This window comes from Acomys minous, assembly GCF_964271855.1.
Source record: "Acomys minous genome assembly, chromosome: 11".
Classification (NCBI taxonomy): domain Eukaryota; kingdom Metazoa; phylum Chordata; class Mammalia; order Rodentia; family Muridae; genus Acomys; species Acomys minous.
This window is the reverse complement of record NC_140492.1, coordinates 89,777,544-89,796,236: the sequence shown is the minus strand read 5'-3', so window position 1 is coordinate 89,796,236 and position 18,693 is coordinate 89,777,544. Positions and strand designations below refer to the sequence as shown.

The 18,693-nt window shown below is 39.4% G+C and overlaps 1 protein-coding gene across 5 annotated transcripts in view; it reads left to right on the top strand.

The window, feature by feature from the left end:
* The window catches only part of VCAN (versican), a 96,344-nt gene extending 77,973 nt beyond the window's left edge, over positions 1–18,371 (top strand). For all 5 annotated transcript variants that reach the window (XM_084802218.1, XM_084802220.1, XM_084802217.1 and 2 more), the window contains 3 exons: positions 10,948–11,092; positions 15,960–16,142; positions 16,288–18,371. In XM_084802218.1, the coding sequence (XP_084658344.1) occupies positions 10,948–11,092; positions 15,960–16,142; positions 16,288–16,415 (456 nt within the window). In that variant the 3' untranslated portion in view covers positions 16,416–18,371. The remainder of the gene's footprint in view (positions 1–10,947; positions 11,093–15,959; positions 16,143–16,287) is intronic.
* Positions 18,372–18,693: the final 322 nt, after the last annotated feature.

The window sequence follows — 18,693 nt, the reverse complement described above, 5'->3', positions numbered from 1 at the left end:
CATAACCTGCAAAGACATTTTTAAAAGGACAGAGAAAAGGAGTAGGACACGGTGGCAAGCTAAACAGTTACTCCTTTTCGGCAGGAAGGTGGTTACCCTTTTGTAAACACAGAAGGTCCTGTGCTTTGCCTCCTGCATGTCCTAGACAGTTAGAGAACAGGGAGTGCTAACAAATTCAGGGATGTGGGCAGGGCTTGTGTGTATGTTTCTAATCACAAGAAACGGCTGCATAGGCTTTGACAGGAAGTGATCCAAAGTAAGACCCTTATATACATATTGTTTTCTTAATTTAGGTTTTTCAAAGTAATAAGTAGAGATAACTTTACACTTTTTTTTTCCCACACAAAAAGATGATAAAGGTTTGAGGCGATCAGCGGACTCAATGTGATCACTTCAGGTTGCTTATATGTACTGAAATATCGCACTATATCATACAACATGCATTGTTGCATGTCAATTAAATATAAAAATATTGGGGCTGGAGAGATGGCTCAGTGGTTAAGAGCGCCGCCTGCTCTTCCAAAGGTCCTGAGTTCAATTCCCAGCAGCCGCATGATGGCTCACAACCATCTATAATGTGATCTGATACTCTTCTGCAGATAAAGCACTCATATACAATAAATAAATAAAATTTAAAAAATATTTTGAAAATTTTGTTCTCTGACAAAAGGATCTTTAAGCTTGACGATTTCCACTGGGAAGTCTGAGAAGGCTTTCTGTCTGCGTACTCGTGCAGGCTTCATCAGTGATGTGGTTTTAGCTCCAAGCCAAAAGCCACATCTCTGTGAACAAGTCACACTGCATGTCAATATTAATTTAATTATTTCTACTTTGCAGCCTTCATTACATGATCTCCAAACCAAGAAAAACATTTGCTCTTTCTTCAGCCTTTAACATAATACTCATGAATAGAAGACTGTAGATTCCTTTCTACCAAAGACCACTACATTGTCAGTGAAAATTTTTACGTCTGTTGTGGTTTAATTTGATTTGAATCAACAGCTGTTTCTTCTGAACTTACTCGCAGGAGATTATGAGTCACCGCGTAGTTCCAGAACATAAAACTCTTGTATCTACCTTTTGTTCTTGTGGCTCAGATGTCTAATGATGGCTTTAAATCACCAAAGAACAGTGCTTGCCACCGCTGCAAAAATTATCTCGTAATTGACAAGTTTGCCTTGCAAGTGAAGAAAACTTAATGAATGCAGGGGGTCCCTTTAGCACTGCTGCAGGAAACTTTAGAACCACATGCACATGTTTAGATTGAACTGCTAATTAGTTTAAGGCAGTGCATAACCATGGAGAAAGCAAAGAAAAAGAAGTTGAGTGGTTTGGGCACTTTCTCTGGTGTTCGGTTCCTTAGCATTTCATGACTGATGACTTGTGCAAACAATCTGGAGCAGAGGGACCCTCAGGCATAGTGCTTTGCATGGATGGAGTGCATGTTGCCCTAGGAGGCTGTGCGGGGAGTGTGGACTGGGGTGGGGTTGGGGTGGGGGCGGGGGTGGGGGCGGGGGTGGGGGCGGGGGTGGGGCCCGCCTGTCTCAGCGTGTCTGCTGCAGGTGGGAGTAACACACATCCCTTGGGAAATGCTGTTGTAATTACCGCTTTGTCAAGTCAGTGAGCTCACAGCATTTCACAAGATTAGTGCTGCGCTCAAGAGCGGCCAGACTGTCTCTTCTGCACAGAATTTTGTCCGCTAGGAAAATAATGGCACATTGCCACTTTCACAGCTATAACCGGGAGACCCCCACATTAATTTTCCTTCCCTTCAGCACATTCAGTTTGGTAGAATCCAACTGCAAGCTTCCAGTGGGTAGTGATACATGAACAAACGTCTCTTTCTCTTCGGAAACAAAGCTGCTCTTTTCTTCTTAAGTTGTGGGCTCAACTAAATGATAACAGAAAAACCATAACCTCGCGTAAAACATAAATAAATCAGGACCCAGATGAGTGTGCATGGACTAAAAGCGGGTATATATCTACCTTGCAGGAAGGCCTTTGCCTCCCTCAAATAGAACAGTTAAATGTGACCCCTGCAGACTACAAACACACACCTATTGTGTCTCAGAATTGTCCAGAATGCAAAGGCATTTGAATGTTACCAAATGTTTTGATTTTTGTAGTAAGAGTGTCCACCGGCTTCCCCCCCCCCCCGCCCCCCTTAGATAACCACTTACTGGTTATCTGGTTGTTCTGGAAGACTGAAGTTGACATTAGTAGTTATCCATTGAAAAGCCAACTCCTTACAAGTGGTGTGTGTGTGTGTGTGTGTGTGTGTGTGTGTGTGTGTGTATGTGTGTGTGTGTGTGTGTTGTACCTTCCTCTTGCATCTGGAACTTGCTTGTATTCTTTGGAGAGTCTGCTTGCCTTTGGTGGCATGAGCTATCCTTGGGTTTTGTTTATAGTACTTGGAGTCCAGTCGTGGCATAATGGGTCCCAGATGATGGAAGGAGTTTGCACTGAGAAGCCAGCTTGTGGTAGAGGTACGATATTTTCAGAACACAAGTTTTCAGATTCACGCAGCTTGCGTTTCGTTGCTGTGCATTGATGCATAATTATTTATTGCACCAACTCTAAAGATGTTAGGTGGATCTACTAGACATGACGTTACTTCTGATGAAATTTCACCATCGATCTAAATCCCTCAGATGCTATTCACGGGAACAGGGACATACGAGCTTTTGTAGGTGCTTGTCTTAGACTTTTCAGATGACAGCTGTAGTAGTCAATACTGAAGGTGAAGTCTTTCACTCACACAACTGGGAGGACACGCGATGGATGGATGAGCCTTCAAGTTTTTTTTTATTCTCCAGGTGGAGTTAATAATCATCATTGTAAATCCTAGCCTTGCTAAGCACTATCATATTGAGCGGTCTATGTCACCACCTAGTGGTCACATTATGCTTTGTCTTTTAAAATGAGCATCTCTTGAGTCTGCCGGAATGTTGTTCAGCTTCCCATAGCCTTGAAATGTATAATATTGGAAACCCAGTAGTTAAGTGCAAAAAGAGATAATTTGCAAGCACAGCAGCAAGCTAACAGGTACTCCTAAGGTTGGTGATGTCCTGGCAGATAAGGTTAGAATTAGCACCGCCCTTCACTACACAGACAGTAATGGGATATTTCCTTGGCTGGTGAAGTGTGAGGACTTCTGTGATTTAGTAGAAAATTTTTTCCCTGGTGAATTAAATTATCTGTGTTTGGAGCAGAAGGATAGATGAAGAGCAGTGATCAAAAATTTCACAGAAAATAAATGCAAATTATAGTTGGAAATTTAGTGAATTTCCCCTCCCCCAGATTGTTTTTGGAAAGGCATCAAGATTATTTTTATCAATGAGGTGTGAGTGATATTTAAGAGTTTTTAGCACTATCAAAATAGTTCCAAAACATAGTCTTTAATTAGCTACTTCAGGAAATCCAAAGTATGGTGACTTTTAAAGTATAAAACATGATGGCATGTAAGCTGAAGAGTTATAGTTAAAATATCTGGTTGGATACAGAGGCACAGCGAGTCCTGGCAGTCACAGAGTCAAGACTTACAATGCAATGGGAGTGATAATCTGAGATACCATCTTGAACTGTCCAGTGTGGGCAGCCAGCATTTACAAAGTGTTCAGTTGGCTTTCAAGTCTGCATAACAGACAGCCCAGACTTCCTATCTTGCAAGGAACAGGCCTGTCTGCTCCTCTGGCCGTTGTGGTTCTTCTCTAATATATTTTGTAGGAATTAATCTGCTACACAAGTCTGTATGAATAAAGACATCCTCAAATTCTGCCGTATACCATGTAGGTGCCAGTAAGCACGAGGACTCTCTGACTAGACCCTTGCGCATGTGTGTGTACATGAGTATTTGTTTGTGTGTGTATATGAAAGAAGGGTACATCTCAAAGCCCATGGCTCCCACACAGATGAAAAAATATTATTTAATGTCTGTGACAATTCTGTTTACCTTTTTTCCTCATTGTACTAACTAGGAGCCAGCAGAAGAAAAGGCACCCCCAAATCTCTAAAGAATGGTTGATTCTCACTGTGCTTATTTGACCAAGTTAAATAAGATGAAAGTGTGAAAAGAATGTTAAGGAGGGCTAGCTACTGTTATTAAAGGGTCTCGGTCTTAAGACGATGATAAGAGACTTAAACCAGGTATTTTTCAGAGTTTTCTTTTAGATTGATTTTTTTATGTGTATTAATGTTTTGCCTGGATGTATGTGTGTATGCATGTATGTATACCACCTGCATGCCTGGTGCCTTCAGCATTCAGAAGAGGATGACAGAAGATGGTGTCTGATCTCTCATTTCACTATGTGGGTGCTGAGTACCAAGTCTGTGGGACATACCCACGAGCAACAAGTTCTCTTAACCACTGAAGCATCCCTCTAGCCCCATGCTGGGCATTTTAAATATTCTATGGATTCCTTCACCTGTGCCCTAAGGGTTTTGGTCTTCAAATTGAAACTCACCTTTTCAAAAGATGAAATATTAATCTACTTACTGCTGCTTTAAAAATAAATATAATTTCAATCTTCTTGTATCTGTTGAGGCTTTCTTTGTGACCTACTATGTGATCAATTTTGGAGAAGGTTCCATGGGGTGCTGAGAAGAAGGTATAATCCTTTGTGTTTGGGTGAAAAGTTTTATAAATATCTCTTAGATAAATTTGATTTATGGTGTTGGTTAACGATGTTATTTCTTACCTTAGTTTCTGTTTCAATGACCCATCCTTCAGTGAAAGTGGAGTGTTGAAGTCTCCCACTATTAATGTGTGGGAATCAATATGTGGTTTAAGCTTTTTAAATAGTTCTTTTACAAATGTGGATGCCCTTGTATTTGGAGCATAGATGTTCAGAATTGTGATGTCCTCTTGGTTGATTTTATCTTTGATGAGTATGAAGTGTCCTTCCTCATCCCTTTTGATTAATTTTGGTTGGAAGTCTGTTTTATTAGATATTAAAATGGCTCGCTTCTTGTGACCATTTGCTTGGTATATTTTTTCTCAGCCTTTTACTTTGAGATAATATCTGTCCTTGTGGATGAGATGTGTTTCTTGAGTGCAGAAGAATGATGGATCTTGTTTGCGTATTCATTCAGGTTGTCTGTGTCTTTTTATTGGAGAGTTGAGACCATTGATGTTGAGGGATATTAATGACAAATGACTGTTAAGTCTCTTCATTTTTGATGTTGGTTACAATAAGGAGTTTGTGTGTTTCTGTTTTTGTGATGGTGTAGTTATCTATTTCCTGTGCAGATTTGGTTGTGGCTTGTCCCTTTGGGGTGGAGTTTTCCATCTAGTACTTTATGTAAAGCTGGATTTGTGGACAGGTACTATTTGAATTTGTTTTTGTCATGGGATATTTTGTTTTCTCCATCAATGGCTATTGATAGTTTTGCTGGGTATAGTAGTCTGGGCTGGCATCTGTGGTCTCTTAGGGTTTGCAGGACCTCTGTCCAGGCCCTTCTGGCTTTTATGGTCTCTGCTGAGAAGTAGGGTGTAATTCTAATAGGTTTGCCATTGTATGTTACTTTGCCTTTTTCTCTTGCTGTTTTTAATATATTTTATTTGTTCTGTATATTATGTGTTCTTATTACTATGTGTCAGGAAGATTTTCTTTTCTGGTCTATTCTATTTGGTGTTATGTAGGCCTCTTGTATGTTTATATGCAACTCCTTCTTTAAATTGTTCTTCTTTCCTTTTTTTTTTTAAAGGAACAGAGTAACCTCCTTGTGTGTCTATTTCTAAGTCTTACATAGAGCTAGAAAAGGGCTTTAATAACCTTCTGTAGAAAGGCAGTGATCCAGTGATCCACGTCTGTATATGGAAAGGTGAATTAGGTAACTCACATTGTTTTGGTTTGTCTCTTCATCCTTGGGAGGCTGATTCCTTGCTGAGGACTTGGTACCACTGATCATGGTGATAAGTTACATATTTTAAAGAGAAAACATCACATATTAGGTGTGACTGGGAATTTTGACTTCCTGGACTCCATATGATCAGAGATTTCCCTGTTATTGAAAACTGCCAAAAGCCAACTCCAATTTTTATCAATACTATCCACCTGCCATGCCAAGTCAAGTGAGAGAGCTGCAGAGAAGGGGAAGAAAACTAATTCTGCACCCATTCAAAGAAAAACCCAGTCAGTTGCTTTGAAATCTGAGGACCCTCCCTGAGATTTTTGATGAAGTCAGCCTGTGAGGTCATGTGGGCTTTGGAGAACCTGCAGTATAATTTTGACAAGAAAGAGTGTAACAAGTAACTAGGCATGTATAATTTGGTAGACTTAGATGGATAACTTCAGTCTGCTCTGAGTTTTCCCCCAGCAACATTAGGGTTGCTTGAACCAGTTTTCCTGTATGTGGAGACAAGTTTTATGTAACGGAACCATACTTATTAGCTGTTGGAGTTCATCCAGGGTTTTCTCAACCATTTTATTATCTTGGCAGGTGATATATTTGAATTCGGTTGTGGGGAGGGGTAACGGAATAGTAACGGAATTTAACTTAATTGAAATGCTTGTCATTTGAGAACTTGTTTTGCAGGTATGGAGAGCTAGCTATATAATTGGAACTCCCAGAGTAATTTTGTCATATGATGCAAAGCATTAAGCAATTTCATACTTGGTCAAATAATTATCTTTTAATAAGACAGAAGAAAAATGTACATCTGAGTTGACATTCCTCTACGTCATAGTCTTTCTTTGCCATCAGAGGAGAATGAAAGAACAAAACAATTTTAGCATTTTATCTTAAAGCAATGAAAATTCAGGGTTCATAGTGAGAAATGTGAGTCTTAGAGGCATAACTATGTAGCTATATGGCCAGTACCTGTTCTGGTTAAAGGTTTTGCACACACAATATTATCAACCCATGCTGGCTTCTTAGAATAAGTCCTAGTTTGCCAATTCAACCCCAAGAGTGGGTTGTGTCAGGTGAGTTCAGAGTAGATCACCCAAGACTGGCTTGCACTATGTGGTGAGAACTTAGTAAACAAATATCAAACGAAACAGGAAAACACCAACACCCAAGATGCTTCTTGATAGCGCAAAGAAAAAGAAACCATTTTGCATGGGAGATGGTTGGGTTTCTCTGCTAGTGTGAGCATCCTTATTTTACATGGGAGGTGGTGGGTTTTCTTGGCTAGTGTGAGCATCCTTAATTTACATGGAAGGTAGGGGGTTTTCTCTGCTAGTGTGAGCATCCTTATTTTGTTGCTAGGGATGAGGAAGGTGAGAGCTTATATTCTCGTACCTGGATTGATTTCCTTGGGATAGATTTCTCCCTAGTACTTAATGTTTATGAAAAATGCATTATTGAATCTACAGTCAAGTTTTTATTTACTTATTAGTTTTAGTCATTTGCCAAAAAAGTCAGATAAGCCTATCAAATATTAAGGATGAAAGGGCAAGCCAGAGTTTGCTCTATTGAGTCAATTTGGCAGTAACATGAGCAAATCTGAAGCATCCTAGTCAAGCTACCTGACACAACTGAGTGATCAAGAGGCAATAGTGTGACTCACCTGAAGGCACTAGCCATTCTTATAAAAAGCCACATAGCTAAAACCTGGTTCTGCACAATTAAACCCAAACAACAAAAAACACACCTTTTGAAACATTGTAAGGTGGCAGAGGCAATTCTCAGCAAAGGTGAGTATATCTTTTTTAAGTTTAAACCCCAAGAAGCAGTTTGCTAGCATAGAACTCTAAGTAACTTCAGCATGAAATGGCACAGGTGCTATTCAGACTAGTAGGAAGTGCCAACTAAAAAGTACAAACCTGTTGAGGGACTTTGGAAATGTGAAGTGGCATCTGCTGAGGTTAGTTTAAACCAGGTTGGCCAGCATCTGTGAATACTTTTAATAAATACAGAGGTAATGTCATAATCTTTACTTTCACTGATTAGAAACCTGACTGTTCTTACTCTAGAATTTAGGAAACAAGTAAAATTATTGTAACCTCCATGTCACAGAACTTATATAAACTTTATAAGGTTTTACTGGATTTTTGTTTCTTCTTATATACACATGGAATGGCATCTGAAACCATGTGTGAGTTTGGTGTTATCATTTATCTTAAGTTATATTTCTTTGAATAGTCTCCATGAATGAAATATTTAGTGGTTATACAATATTCCATTTTCCTGGCCACATCAAAACTTAATTTAAAAATGTGGTCTTCCAATATAATGGTTTTCATTTAACTTTCTTGTATAGACCATGTATCATAAATGTCCTTCTTATCTTTGGTTAGTTTTTGAGAATACGATATTTAGGAACAGAATTATTGACCCAAACATTTTGAGCCTCTTTAATTTTTAATAGATTAATTAATTAATTCACTTTACATCTGGATCGTAGCCCCCTCCTTCCTCTCATCCTGGTCCCTCCCTCCTGTCCTCTTCCCCCATTCATCCTCCCCTTCTCCTCAGAAAAGAGGAGCCTCCCCTCACCAGGGGGGAAGTGATCAAAAAGTAGGCAGCAGAGTCCATGTCAGAGACAGCCCCTGACTAGGGGACCCACCTAGGAACCCTACACAGATATAGCCTACATCCAGCTCTGTCTTTATTTTGAGTTTCTTGATATACATTGTCAAGCATTTTTCAGAAAGCTTATTTGTCCTGGTTAAATTATGGCTGCCTATTCTTTGCAAGCAGCAAGGGGCACCTTTGCCTAGAATAGTAAATTGGATAGGCAAAAATGTCCACAATTCATTGTTTCTAAATATCAAACTTGAGCCACGTATATATCATGCTGAGCTCTGATCACTGAGGATGTAGCAGTAAAGAAAATCAGGCAGTAGGCAGTTCTTACTGAGCATGCATTTGCTAGCTAGAAGAAAGACAACAGATGAATACCTGGTGTAGGACGTTAGAGTACAGTGAATGTCAGGAAGAAAACAGTGGTGATGAGCAGCACGGGGCCGACTGCACAGTAAAGGATGCACAGCTTTACTCAAACCCATGGGGCCCAAGTTGTGCTGACCATGGACATGGCTGAGGAACCATCTAATGGAGACCACTGCCCAACAGAAGTCTGACTCTTACCCCGCTTAAGAGCCGCCAACTGTCAATAACTCCGCAGCAGAGGCGGAGGCTCATGTGCCCCTCCCCATCCATGCTGGAGTGTTGGTGGCTTCATCTCGACCACATATATTGCTGAAAACCACAGCTGCTGCAAGTTCACTAGAGAATGCTCCTATCAGGTCCAGATAGGCTGTTTTTACCATAGTCTCTCTGACTCCTGACCCCAACAATCTTTCTTTCAGGCATTCATTCATTCATTCATTCATTCATTCATTTAAAAAACACCACTCCACTTTTCAGCAGCATGGAGAACGTGAATTTCCAACCTCCGCTTCCTTGTTTGTGAAAGTAGAGTGTAAAGAGATAAGCCTTGGTGGAGGAGGGTGAGGGACGAGAGATGAAAGTGGGGGGATAGAAGCAAAGAAAAGAAAAAGAGAAACTTGGAAATCCATTCCAGAGCAAATATCAGTTGCTGGCTGCAAGAAAATCTACCAGTTGGAGAGCTCTGGGGACGGAGGGGCGACGGGTTCCCTAAGCAGCTTCCTAGAGCTTTGGGGATAGGGGATTCCCTAAGCAGCTTCTTAGGGCTCCGGAGTATGACTTTATGCTTCCATTCATATTTCTAGGGCGGTACCTAAGTTCATCTCAGTCCTGGAGTACGTTTCCCCGAGAGATCTAACAACTCATTTTTGGTGTGTGTGGAAGAGAGGGAAACAAGTTCATTTAGCTCCATGGCCCTGCACACTTCTGTCACCGTTCAGAGACTCTTTCCCTTGCAGGGAACTCGCCTCCCATCTTAGATTGGCATGACGGAAGAGGCTTGAAAGTAAAGCTTAGCAAAGAGGTTGAAAGAAAGGCAGACTTTCAAATTTTAGGTCAATTTATTTACAAATTACCTTCCCTTCCCTCCCCTAAACCCATAAGTTTACCATGTTTTAAAGTTCTTAAAATCATTTTTCTTTTAGGAGAAGAAAAATTATATCCCTCTCTAGCATAGTCATGAAACTTTCACTATTTTTAATATAGGGTTTATTGGTACTCACGATTATTTTATAGGTTAAAGAATATTTTGTGGAAGATTCTCTAACACTGATTTTTAAATGCTAAATAGAATACTAAATTTTAAAAAACATTCTGCAAGCATTCAAACAAAAAATAGTATTTGAATGTAAAATAGGTCTGAAATATGCATGCATTAAGGTAATAAAGCAGCTACTGATAAAAATTAAGTAAACAGTGATTTCATAATATACCCTCAATTAGGAATGATTGCTTTTATTCTTCATTTTTTCCCTCCAACTTTATATTTCCTAAGTAAAATCTTTACTCAACTTCTAACCAAAGATTCATTTAAAATTGAACTTAAAGACTAACAAATTTGTGTACCCCCAACAAGAGTTGCTTAGGTGTTCCATAAATCGGACCTTGCATTTCCTACCATGTTCAGGAGGCTTCTTAGCACTGATGTTACTATTTCTACACGAGTTAGTCTTACTCTTTGGACACATGCTGTGACAGTACACTAGGCAAGCTCAGAGTTAAATCTAGAAAAATCCATATTTGATCAGAAAGAGAGTGTGAAATTTTTTGCCTACTTCACTTCTACTATTGTTACAGTTAATAGTAAGATAATGATAAACTTTCTTAAGTTACAGGCAAAATGCATGTTTAGAAATCTATGGTAACTATACCAAAGTTTCTCAAGGACACTTCGTTGACGAAATATAGCTATTTGTTAAACAAAGCCTTTGAGCTACATGTGTTTCCCATAAGAGTTTGAAAGTATTTACCATGAAAATCATCTCAGTTCTGTGGATGAACAGAAATAGTTGAGTCCATCCCAACCGGACAGCCACTGGAGGCGGGGTGGTCTCACATTGCCCCCTGCCTGTGGAGTATTTACCTTCGCTCACTATTTTTTTTTTTTAATAGCAATATGAGAACTGGAGACCTAACCAGCCCGACAGCTTCTTTTCTGCTGGAGAGGACTGCGTTGTGATCATCTGGCATGAGAACGGCCAATGGAATGACGTTCCCTGCAACTATCATCTCACCTACACCTGCAAGAAGGGAACAGGTAAGGACCGCTGCTGCTGCGGGGCTCTGAAAGAAGGGAACAGGGAAGGACCGCTGCTGCTGCGGGGCTCTAAACCCGCCTGGCAGCTGGCAGCGCGCGGCAGGAAGCAAAGGTTTCACCCTCCCTCGGAGGTGCACATTAGAGCTGCTCTGCCATTTCCTGCTTCCTAAGGATGCTTTTCTGTCCCAGTGGAATGAAAGGGGTTGTTTTCAGTACTAGTCCCCTTTAGATTCCAGGTGCTTAAGATTAAAAAAAAAAAAAAAGTAGCATTTGTACAGGAAAACCGCGCATAATATCTTTAAGGTATTGCTGGCCAGTGACTTGTAGAAATTTTTGTTCTGGTGGAGAAAGTACTAAAGGACAGACAGCAGAGTTGCTGGGTGTATCGTGGAGTAGTCAGTATTGATTCTGTAGGAAGCGCTGGAGCATTTGGCTCCTGTACAAGTTAATCAGTGGGTTCAGCATGCAGAGCTGGGAAAGTGCCCCAGAGCGGCCTACAGGCTCCTGTTCACCAGTCTTCAACTCACAGTTTACTGCTTTTACTTATTGTTTAATTTTTTTGTGTGTAGGCATTTGAGCATTTTTAAAGCATTCCTTTAGAGGTTTGTTTTCCACTTGTAATCCGTGGAACAAAACTACCACCCCTGTGCCTGTAACTGAGTGCTTTCAATGTTTGATAAACAGGGACACGTGTAAAGGATGTCCCAGGACGAGAACCGCTTGGCTAATGTTAACCAGGAACAAACAAATACAAAGAAAGCTGAATTTGAAGTTTACATTGTGTTTGTAATGACTTATATGTTTGAATTACTGTAGCATAGAGTATAGCTGTATAGTCATCTTCCTAAAACAAATGGATAACCCATAACAGAATTCTAACACTACTTGTGATAATGATTTTAAACCATGACTATCTGGTTCCTAGGCCAACCTTAAGAAAGAGTACAAACTACCAATGCAAATTGTAAAACTCATTTGACTTGTTTTTTTTTTTAATTCAAAATTAATATAATACATAACACAATATATTGCTTCAAATATAATAACTTAATATATAATATTATATATAATATATGTTAAACCATGCTAGGCAAGACTTTATCACCTATAACAAATTCTGCTAGAGAAAGAGAACATTTAGACATAGCCCTAGTTTAGATGAAGCTCAGCTGATGTCAATGACTACTGTGCAGCTCTCTCATCCAAGGTAGCACTTATCCTCAATGCATTATCCCATAAGAAGCTGTACACCTGTGCGTTTTCTCAGCACTTCTGCATGGAACTGGTAAAAACAGCAAGTCTAGTATTTGCTGCTGTCCTTTTCCCAGACTAACAAGTCCTTAATAAACTGTTTGTCTTTACTCAAATGTCTTGTTTGCCTTCTGTGACCGCTGAATGGTCCCAGAGTCATGCTGTTCATTTGTGGGCTCAACATGCTATTTCCTGAGCTAGTTTGTCCTTTGCCACAGTTTCACCATGGCAACACTGTTGACACTTTGAGCAGGGTATATATATATATATATTTTTTTTTTTGTGATAGACTGTCCAGTGTATCAGAAATACTTAACATCCTCCAGGCCCTCTGTGTGCTGAATGCCAGTGGTCGTCTTGCCTCCAAGCCTCCTCCAACTGTGCCAACCAAAAGTCTGTACACACGGCCACGCTCTATGGGGGATAAGTACAGTTTAGAGAGAAAAGAGGGTTTGCTTCAGGTTGAGAACTTTAGCTTTAGAGCCAAGAAAGAGTCTCATGCACAACACAATGTACTTTAAGTTTCTCATTGAGAAGTGAGTGTTGAAAGACGCTAATATTACTTCACTAAAGAATGGATTCTTTTCTCCTGGATCTAGAAGAGTTTCCTAATGTCAGTGTTTACAGGCTTTGTAAAAGGTAGTCTCTTAGATACTTCATACACCTGGAAGCCTAAAGCCCCAAGTAGTTCTTCTAATTATTTACAGGTGAGAAAAGATGCTTACTATGTAGAAAAGTGGTGCATCTTTGGAGCATCTTGTTGCTGCTTCCTAGTCAAAATTCATGCCAGAATTAATGACTTGATTCCCTCGCTTTTTCCTGTAACATTGTCCAGAACAACAGATTATTTGTTTCCCATTTTTTAAAACTTACATAAGGAGAATTATATTATATGTAATCTATACCTTGCTTTTTGTTTGTTTGTTTGTTTGTTTGTTAGTTGTTATTCTGCATTTGTCATTGAGATTTATCTATGCAGGTGTTCGTAGCTGCATATTCTTTGCTTTTGCTGTTGTGAAAGTGGTTTATTACGTGCAATTGCATTTTGTATTGAGATTAGTTCCCTTGCCAGTGAACATCTGGATTGCAGTCAGTGTGTTTACTGTTATACAAAATGTTTCTGTGAATATCCCTCCCTAAACTTGTTCTTGGTAGACGTTCATGAGTTTCTGTAGGACATATTTCCAGGGGCGAAGATGCTGGGTCATAAGATCTATGTACCATCAGATTTACTAGCAAATGCCAAATTCCATGCCAAACTTAAAGCAATTCACACTCCCACCAGCCATGTGTGAGAGGCCCCTGACACTTCACATCTTCTCCAACATTTGACATTATTGGACTTGAGAAATTTTGGGCCACTCTGGTGGGTATGAAATGTTATCCTTTTTGATTTAATATGCATTTTCTTAGACATTTGTTAACTATATTTTCATATATTTATTGGTTGTTTATGGGTCTTCTTTAGTAAATTTTTTATTCATGTCTTTTCTTTATTTTTAGAACTTTGTTTCTTTCTTTTACTTTGATTGTAGGGTTTCTTATTACGTTCTTAAACCTAATCTCCAGACAGTTACATAGTTTGAAAATATATTTTCCTTCTTTGTAGGTTTTTTTACTCCCGCATTATGGTTTTTGGTAAAGATAGCTCAGTATTTTTAATGTTTATTTTATTATTTCAATTTTTCTGTGCTTTAAGAAGTCTTTATGAACCCTATAATCATAAAGATAATGTGTATTGTTTGTTGAATTGTTTTATAACTTTGCCATTTGTGTTTATGTGTTTAAGCTACCTAGAACTGGCTTTCCATGTGTTCTGTGAGGTAGGGAAGCAAATGTATTCTGCCACACATGTACCCAATTGTTTATGTTTTAAGACTGCCTTGCCTACTGCTCTGCCATGTTGTTCTTGTCAAATATAAAGTTTATATGTTTGGATCTAATTCCAGCCTACTTTTCTAGCCTTGATTCTACCATATTCAACTGGATTATTTTTAGCTTTTTAAATAATCTTTACATATAAATAGTTTTGAGGAAAACATGCAATTATTTTCTAAAAATGATAAATATAAATTCAGCTTCTAGTTTGTCAATAGAATACAGGATCACATATGATCTTGTGCAGTTGATTATTTTAATCTTCTGTCTCACTGTAGCCTCATTCTACCCGATGCTTGCCAGTATCAGGGACCTATTATAGCTTTTAATATTATAATAAATGCAGTGTGCAGGTGCAAGTTGGATAAAGCAGATGTAAATTGGAGGGACTAGATATTAAAATTAAACCTGAATTTATCATTGAAAAAACAATGTTTTATAAACAGCCTTCTAATATATAAACAAATTTAATAATTATAAACATTTATTGTACTAAGATGTTGAAATATAAACACCCCAATTTTGGGTGTACAGGAAGACTAGGTTCAGTCAGCCCGCCATAGTTACATAGGCCAGGCACAGTAGCATGAGTTTGTGATATCAACACGTGCGAAGTAGAGGCAGAATGATCAGGATTTCTCTCTCTGTCTCTGCTCTCTGTGTCTCTCTCTCTGTCTCTCTCTCTGTCTCTCTCTCTCTCTCTCTCTCTCTCTCTCTCTCTCTCTCTCTCTCTCTCTGTCTCTCTCTCTGCTCTCTGTGTCTCTCTCTGTGTCTCTCTGCTCTCTGTGTCTCTCTCTTTCTCTCTCCCCTCTCTCCTCTCTATTCTCTCTCTCTGTCTGTCTCTGTCTGTCTGTCTGTCTGTCTGTCTGTCTGTCTGTCTGTCTGTCTCTCTCTCTCTCTCTCTCTCTCTCTCATTTTTTGAGACATGGTATCTCTGTTTAACAACAGCCCTGGCTGTGCTGGAACTCTCTTTGTAGACCAGGTTGGCTTCTCACAAAGATTCACCTGCTTCTGCCTCCCTAGTGCTGGGAGGAATTCAATGTCATTCTTAAGTGCATAGTGAGCTCAAGGCCAGCCTGGAGTATATGACACCCTGTCTCAAACAACAGACAGACAGACAGACAGACAGAAGACCTGAGGCAGGAGCACTGTCCACTCTTCCCTGTTTTAGTATGGAGTAGATGGGACCTTATAACATTTTATTTATACTTAGAAGTATATGTCTGTATTTCAATGGTGTTAAAAATTGTATTTCTTTGGGTTTTTTTTTTTGTATTTTTTTTTCTTCAGGGAATTAGCAGTGATAGTTAACTGTTACAAATACATCATTACACTAAGATGGTTAATAATAGATGAGCGATAATAAGAAAGACAATACCAATAGGCCATTCCCTAGTGATAGACAGGTGTTTTTTTTTTTTAAATCTGTAGTTATTTTTTAAGTGACTTTCTAGATGGATAGATAAGTGTATGGCTGTTTGATCATATTTTCATTTTAATGAAAATACCACTTAAAATGACATGCTCTGGGATAAAATCTACATTCAGAGCCTCAACCTAAATATTTAAAATTGTTTTCAAATTTTAAATTCTATGTAAATGTCTTTTGCAATTGAGATTGAGGGTCCCCGGGGGTGTTACACACAGTAAAGAAACAGAGAGAGATCGAGTCTGATGCTTACAATAATTGAAATGCTTAGATTTTACTTGGAAATAACACAATTTGCTTTTTTCTTAGTTTCTTGCGGCCAGCCCCCTGTTGTAGAAAATGCCAAGACCTTTGGAAAGATGAAACCTCGTTACGAAATCAACTCCTTGATTAGATATCACTGCAAAGATGGTTTCATTCAGCGCCACCTTCCAACTATCCGGTGCCTAGGAAATGGGAGATGGGCCATGCCTAAAATAACCTGCGTGAACCGTAAGTGGTCCTTTAGAAACAATGGACAACCGTGCTTTAACCGCTACTAGACACCTACCTTTTATGGCGGTGGTATCAGTAGTTTAGGGTATGGAGCAAGTAATACTGTTGTGTTTTCTTTCTTCCTTTGTTTTCTTCCATGTAGCGTCTGCATACCAAAGGACTTATTCTAAGAAATACTTTAAAAACTCCTCCTCAGCAAAGGACAATTCCATAAATACATCAAAACATGAGCATCGCTGGAGCCGGAGGTGGCAGGAATCGAGGCGCTGATCCTTAAAATGGCGAACATGTGTTCATCATTTCAGCCAAAGCCCTGACTTTCCGTGCCTTTCCTATCACCTCAAGAAGAACTCGCAGTTGGCTTGGATTTTGGGACTGCCGTCTGGTCATTTGGGGGTTGCTGTGCTCTTAAAATATTTTCAGTGAAACATGGAATTTTTAAAGTGAATAAAATAAGAGAAAATGAGCGAAGAAGATAACCATTTCCAGCCTATCTAATTTCTTTTCTTCTCTCTCTGCCTCCAGTGCAGACCATGTATGCCAGCCTACTGTACTATTTAAAAAAAACACACTTTCAGCTCCGATGGCCATGTAAATAAGATGATTTAATGTTGATTTTAACCGTGTATATAGAATAAAACATCACACTGAGTTGAGGCATATTTAATGATGATTATGGCGATTTCGAGGTCTTTCATCATTGGTTTGGCTGCTTTGCTATAGTTTGTTTAGGCTGGAAAAAGTTATGTCTGCCCATTGACTGCCAGCACGTTTGAGGACGGCTTTCTTGGACAACCAGCAAACGGAATCTTACAATGCTCTGCACCCACGTCAACCATGGGAGCCGTGCTTGTCCAAGCTGATGCCTGGCTGATAGGAGACTGATGAAATTCTCGGAGCTCCAGGGTGTAACTCCATTTTGTCACGTTCCTTTTCCTTCACTTACACAAAGGGCCTGAATGGAGGACTTTTTTTTAATGACCTGGGACGTTTTTTTTTAGGGGTCAAAGTGCTAATTATTAACTCAACCAGGTTTCCTTTATAATGGCTTTCTTAACACTAACGCTGGATCAAGATATTTGGAGTGGATATATAGACCAAGGGTTGTGGAGGGTGGGGGGTGGGGTTTCTTAAGACAACAACACTCGTGCAAAAAAAAAAAAAGCATCCATTTTGTACATATAACCATTTTAATCCTTTATAAAAAAATTGAATGTTCATGTATGAATGCTGCAGCTGCGAAGCACACGTAAATAAATGAAGTAAGCCATACGGATTTAATTTATTGGATGTTATTTTCCCCAAGACCTGAAATCAATGTAGTATGCTAGTCATTTTTCAGTGTTAGCTTTTATACTTTCTTCACAGGTTGAAACCTTATAATATAGGTACTCTGTTCTTGATTCAATAATGTGATGGATAGAACGCTCCAAGTGTTTATTGCGGAGAATGGAGACGTGTTTAGCTATCAATAAGTGGCGTTTGCCCATCCAAGCAAGACTGTAAGTGTAGAAATAGTGTGGGCATTTCTTCCAGTTAGGTGGAGTGTATTTGTCGAAGTTTTTGCTCTTCTCTTCCCACTCAGTTCCTTGCATTTGAACAGTGATTGCTAGAGGTGCCATTGAATCATTGCCCGGATATGCTAAGGCTCAAAGTTACAACCACTCATGGAAAGAAGGTGTTTAAGGCTCCTTCACTCATGTTACAGAATACAACTTACAGAAAAATTACAAATAAAACATGAACAGAAACCAAACCTTAAAAATTACGTAACGCACGCAAGCGTGGAACCATCATCATATGGAGCCCCGTAAAAATGGACAGACCTTACGGTTTATACATCAGGTCAAAGTAAATTTTCAAAACTGAGGAGAAGAGAGAAAGAGCAGCCTGGGGTTGGTCCCTTGTTGATTGTTTTTCATGAAACCCCCATTGGCTTAGAGGAAGTGACTGTGCTCCCAAGCACACATAGTGTCTTAGGCAAGATCCTGGGTCTCTGCAGTAAGCATAGCCCAACGTGTTCTAGAAAATCACTGTGTTGACTTATTAGGGCTTTTTTTCTTTTTCATTACGATGCACATAATACTTCCCTGTATTTATATTATAACATGTATAGTGTAAAATGTGAATGACCATTTTTTTTTGTGAATGAAAATCTAAAATCTTTGTAACTTTTTATATCTGCTTTTGTTTCACCAAAGAAACCTAAAAATCCTTCTTTTACTACATTGTGACTTGTCTGTTTATTTCCACCTCTAAACCCTACTACAACACCAAACTTTTTATGATCTGGTCTCATCACGGGGGAGGAGGGGGGGATAGAGCTCCTTGCTTGGATGAATTAATTTTATGGTTAGTAAGGTAATTATCCCATTCGCCTGCATCAACTGAGCTAGTCAGCGTGGCCCTCCTCCTGCCCCCCCTCCCCCGACTGTGCATGAATCTCCAGTATGGAGCAGTTGTGAGAAGAAAGGAACGGCTTATATTAGAGACTACTTCCTTGTGAACCAGCCAATTTCTCTCTTGGACCATTTCTTTCACAATAGGC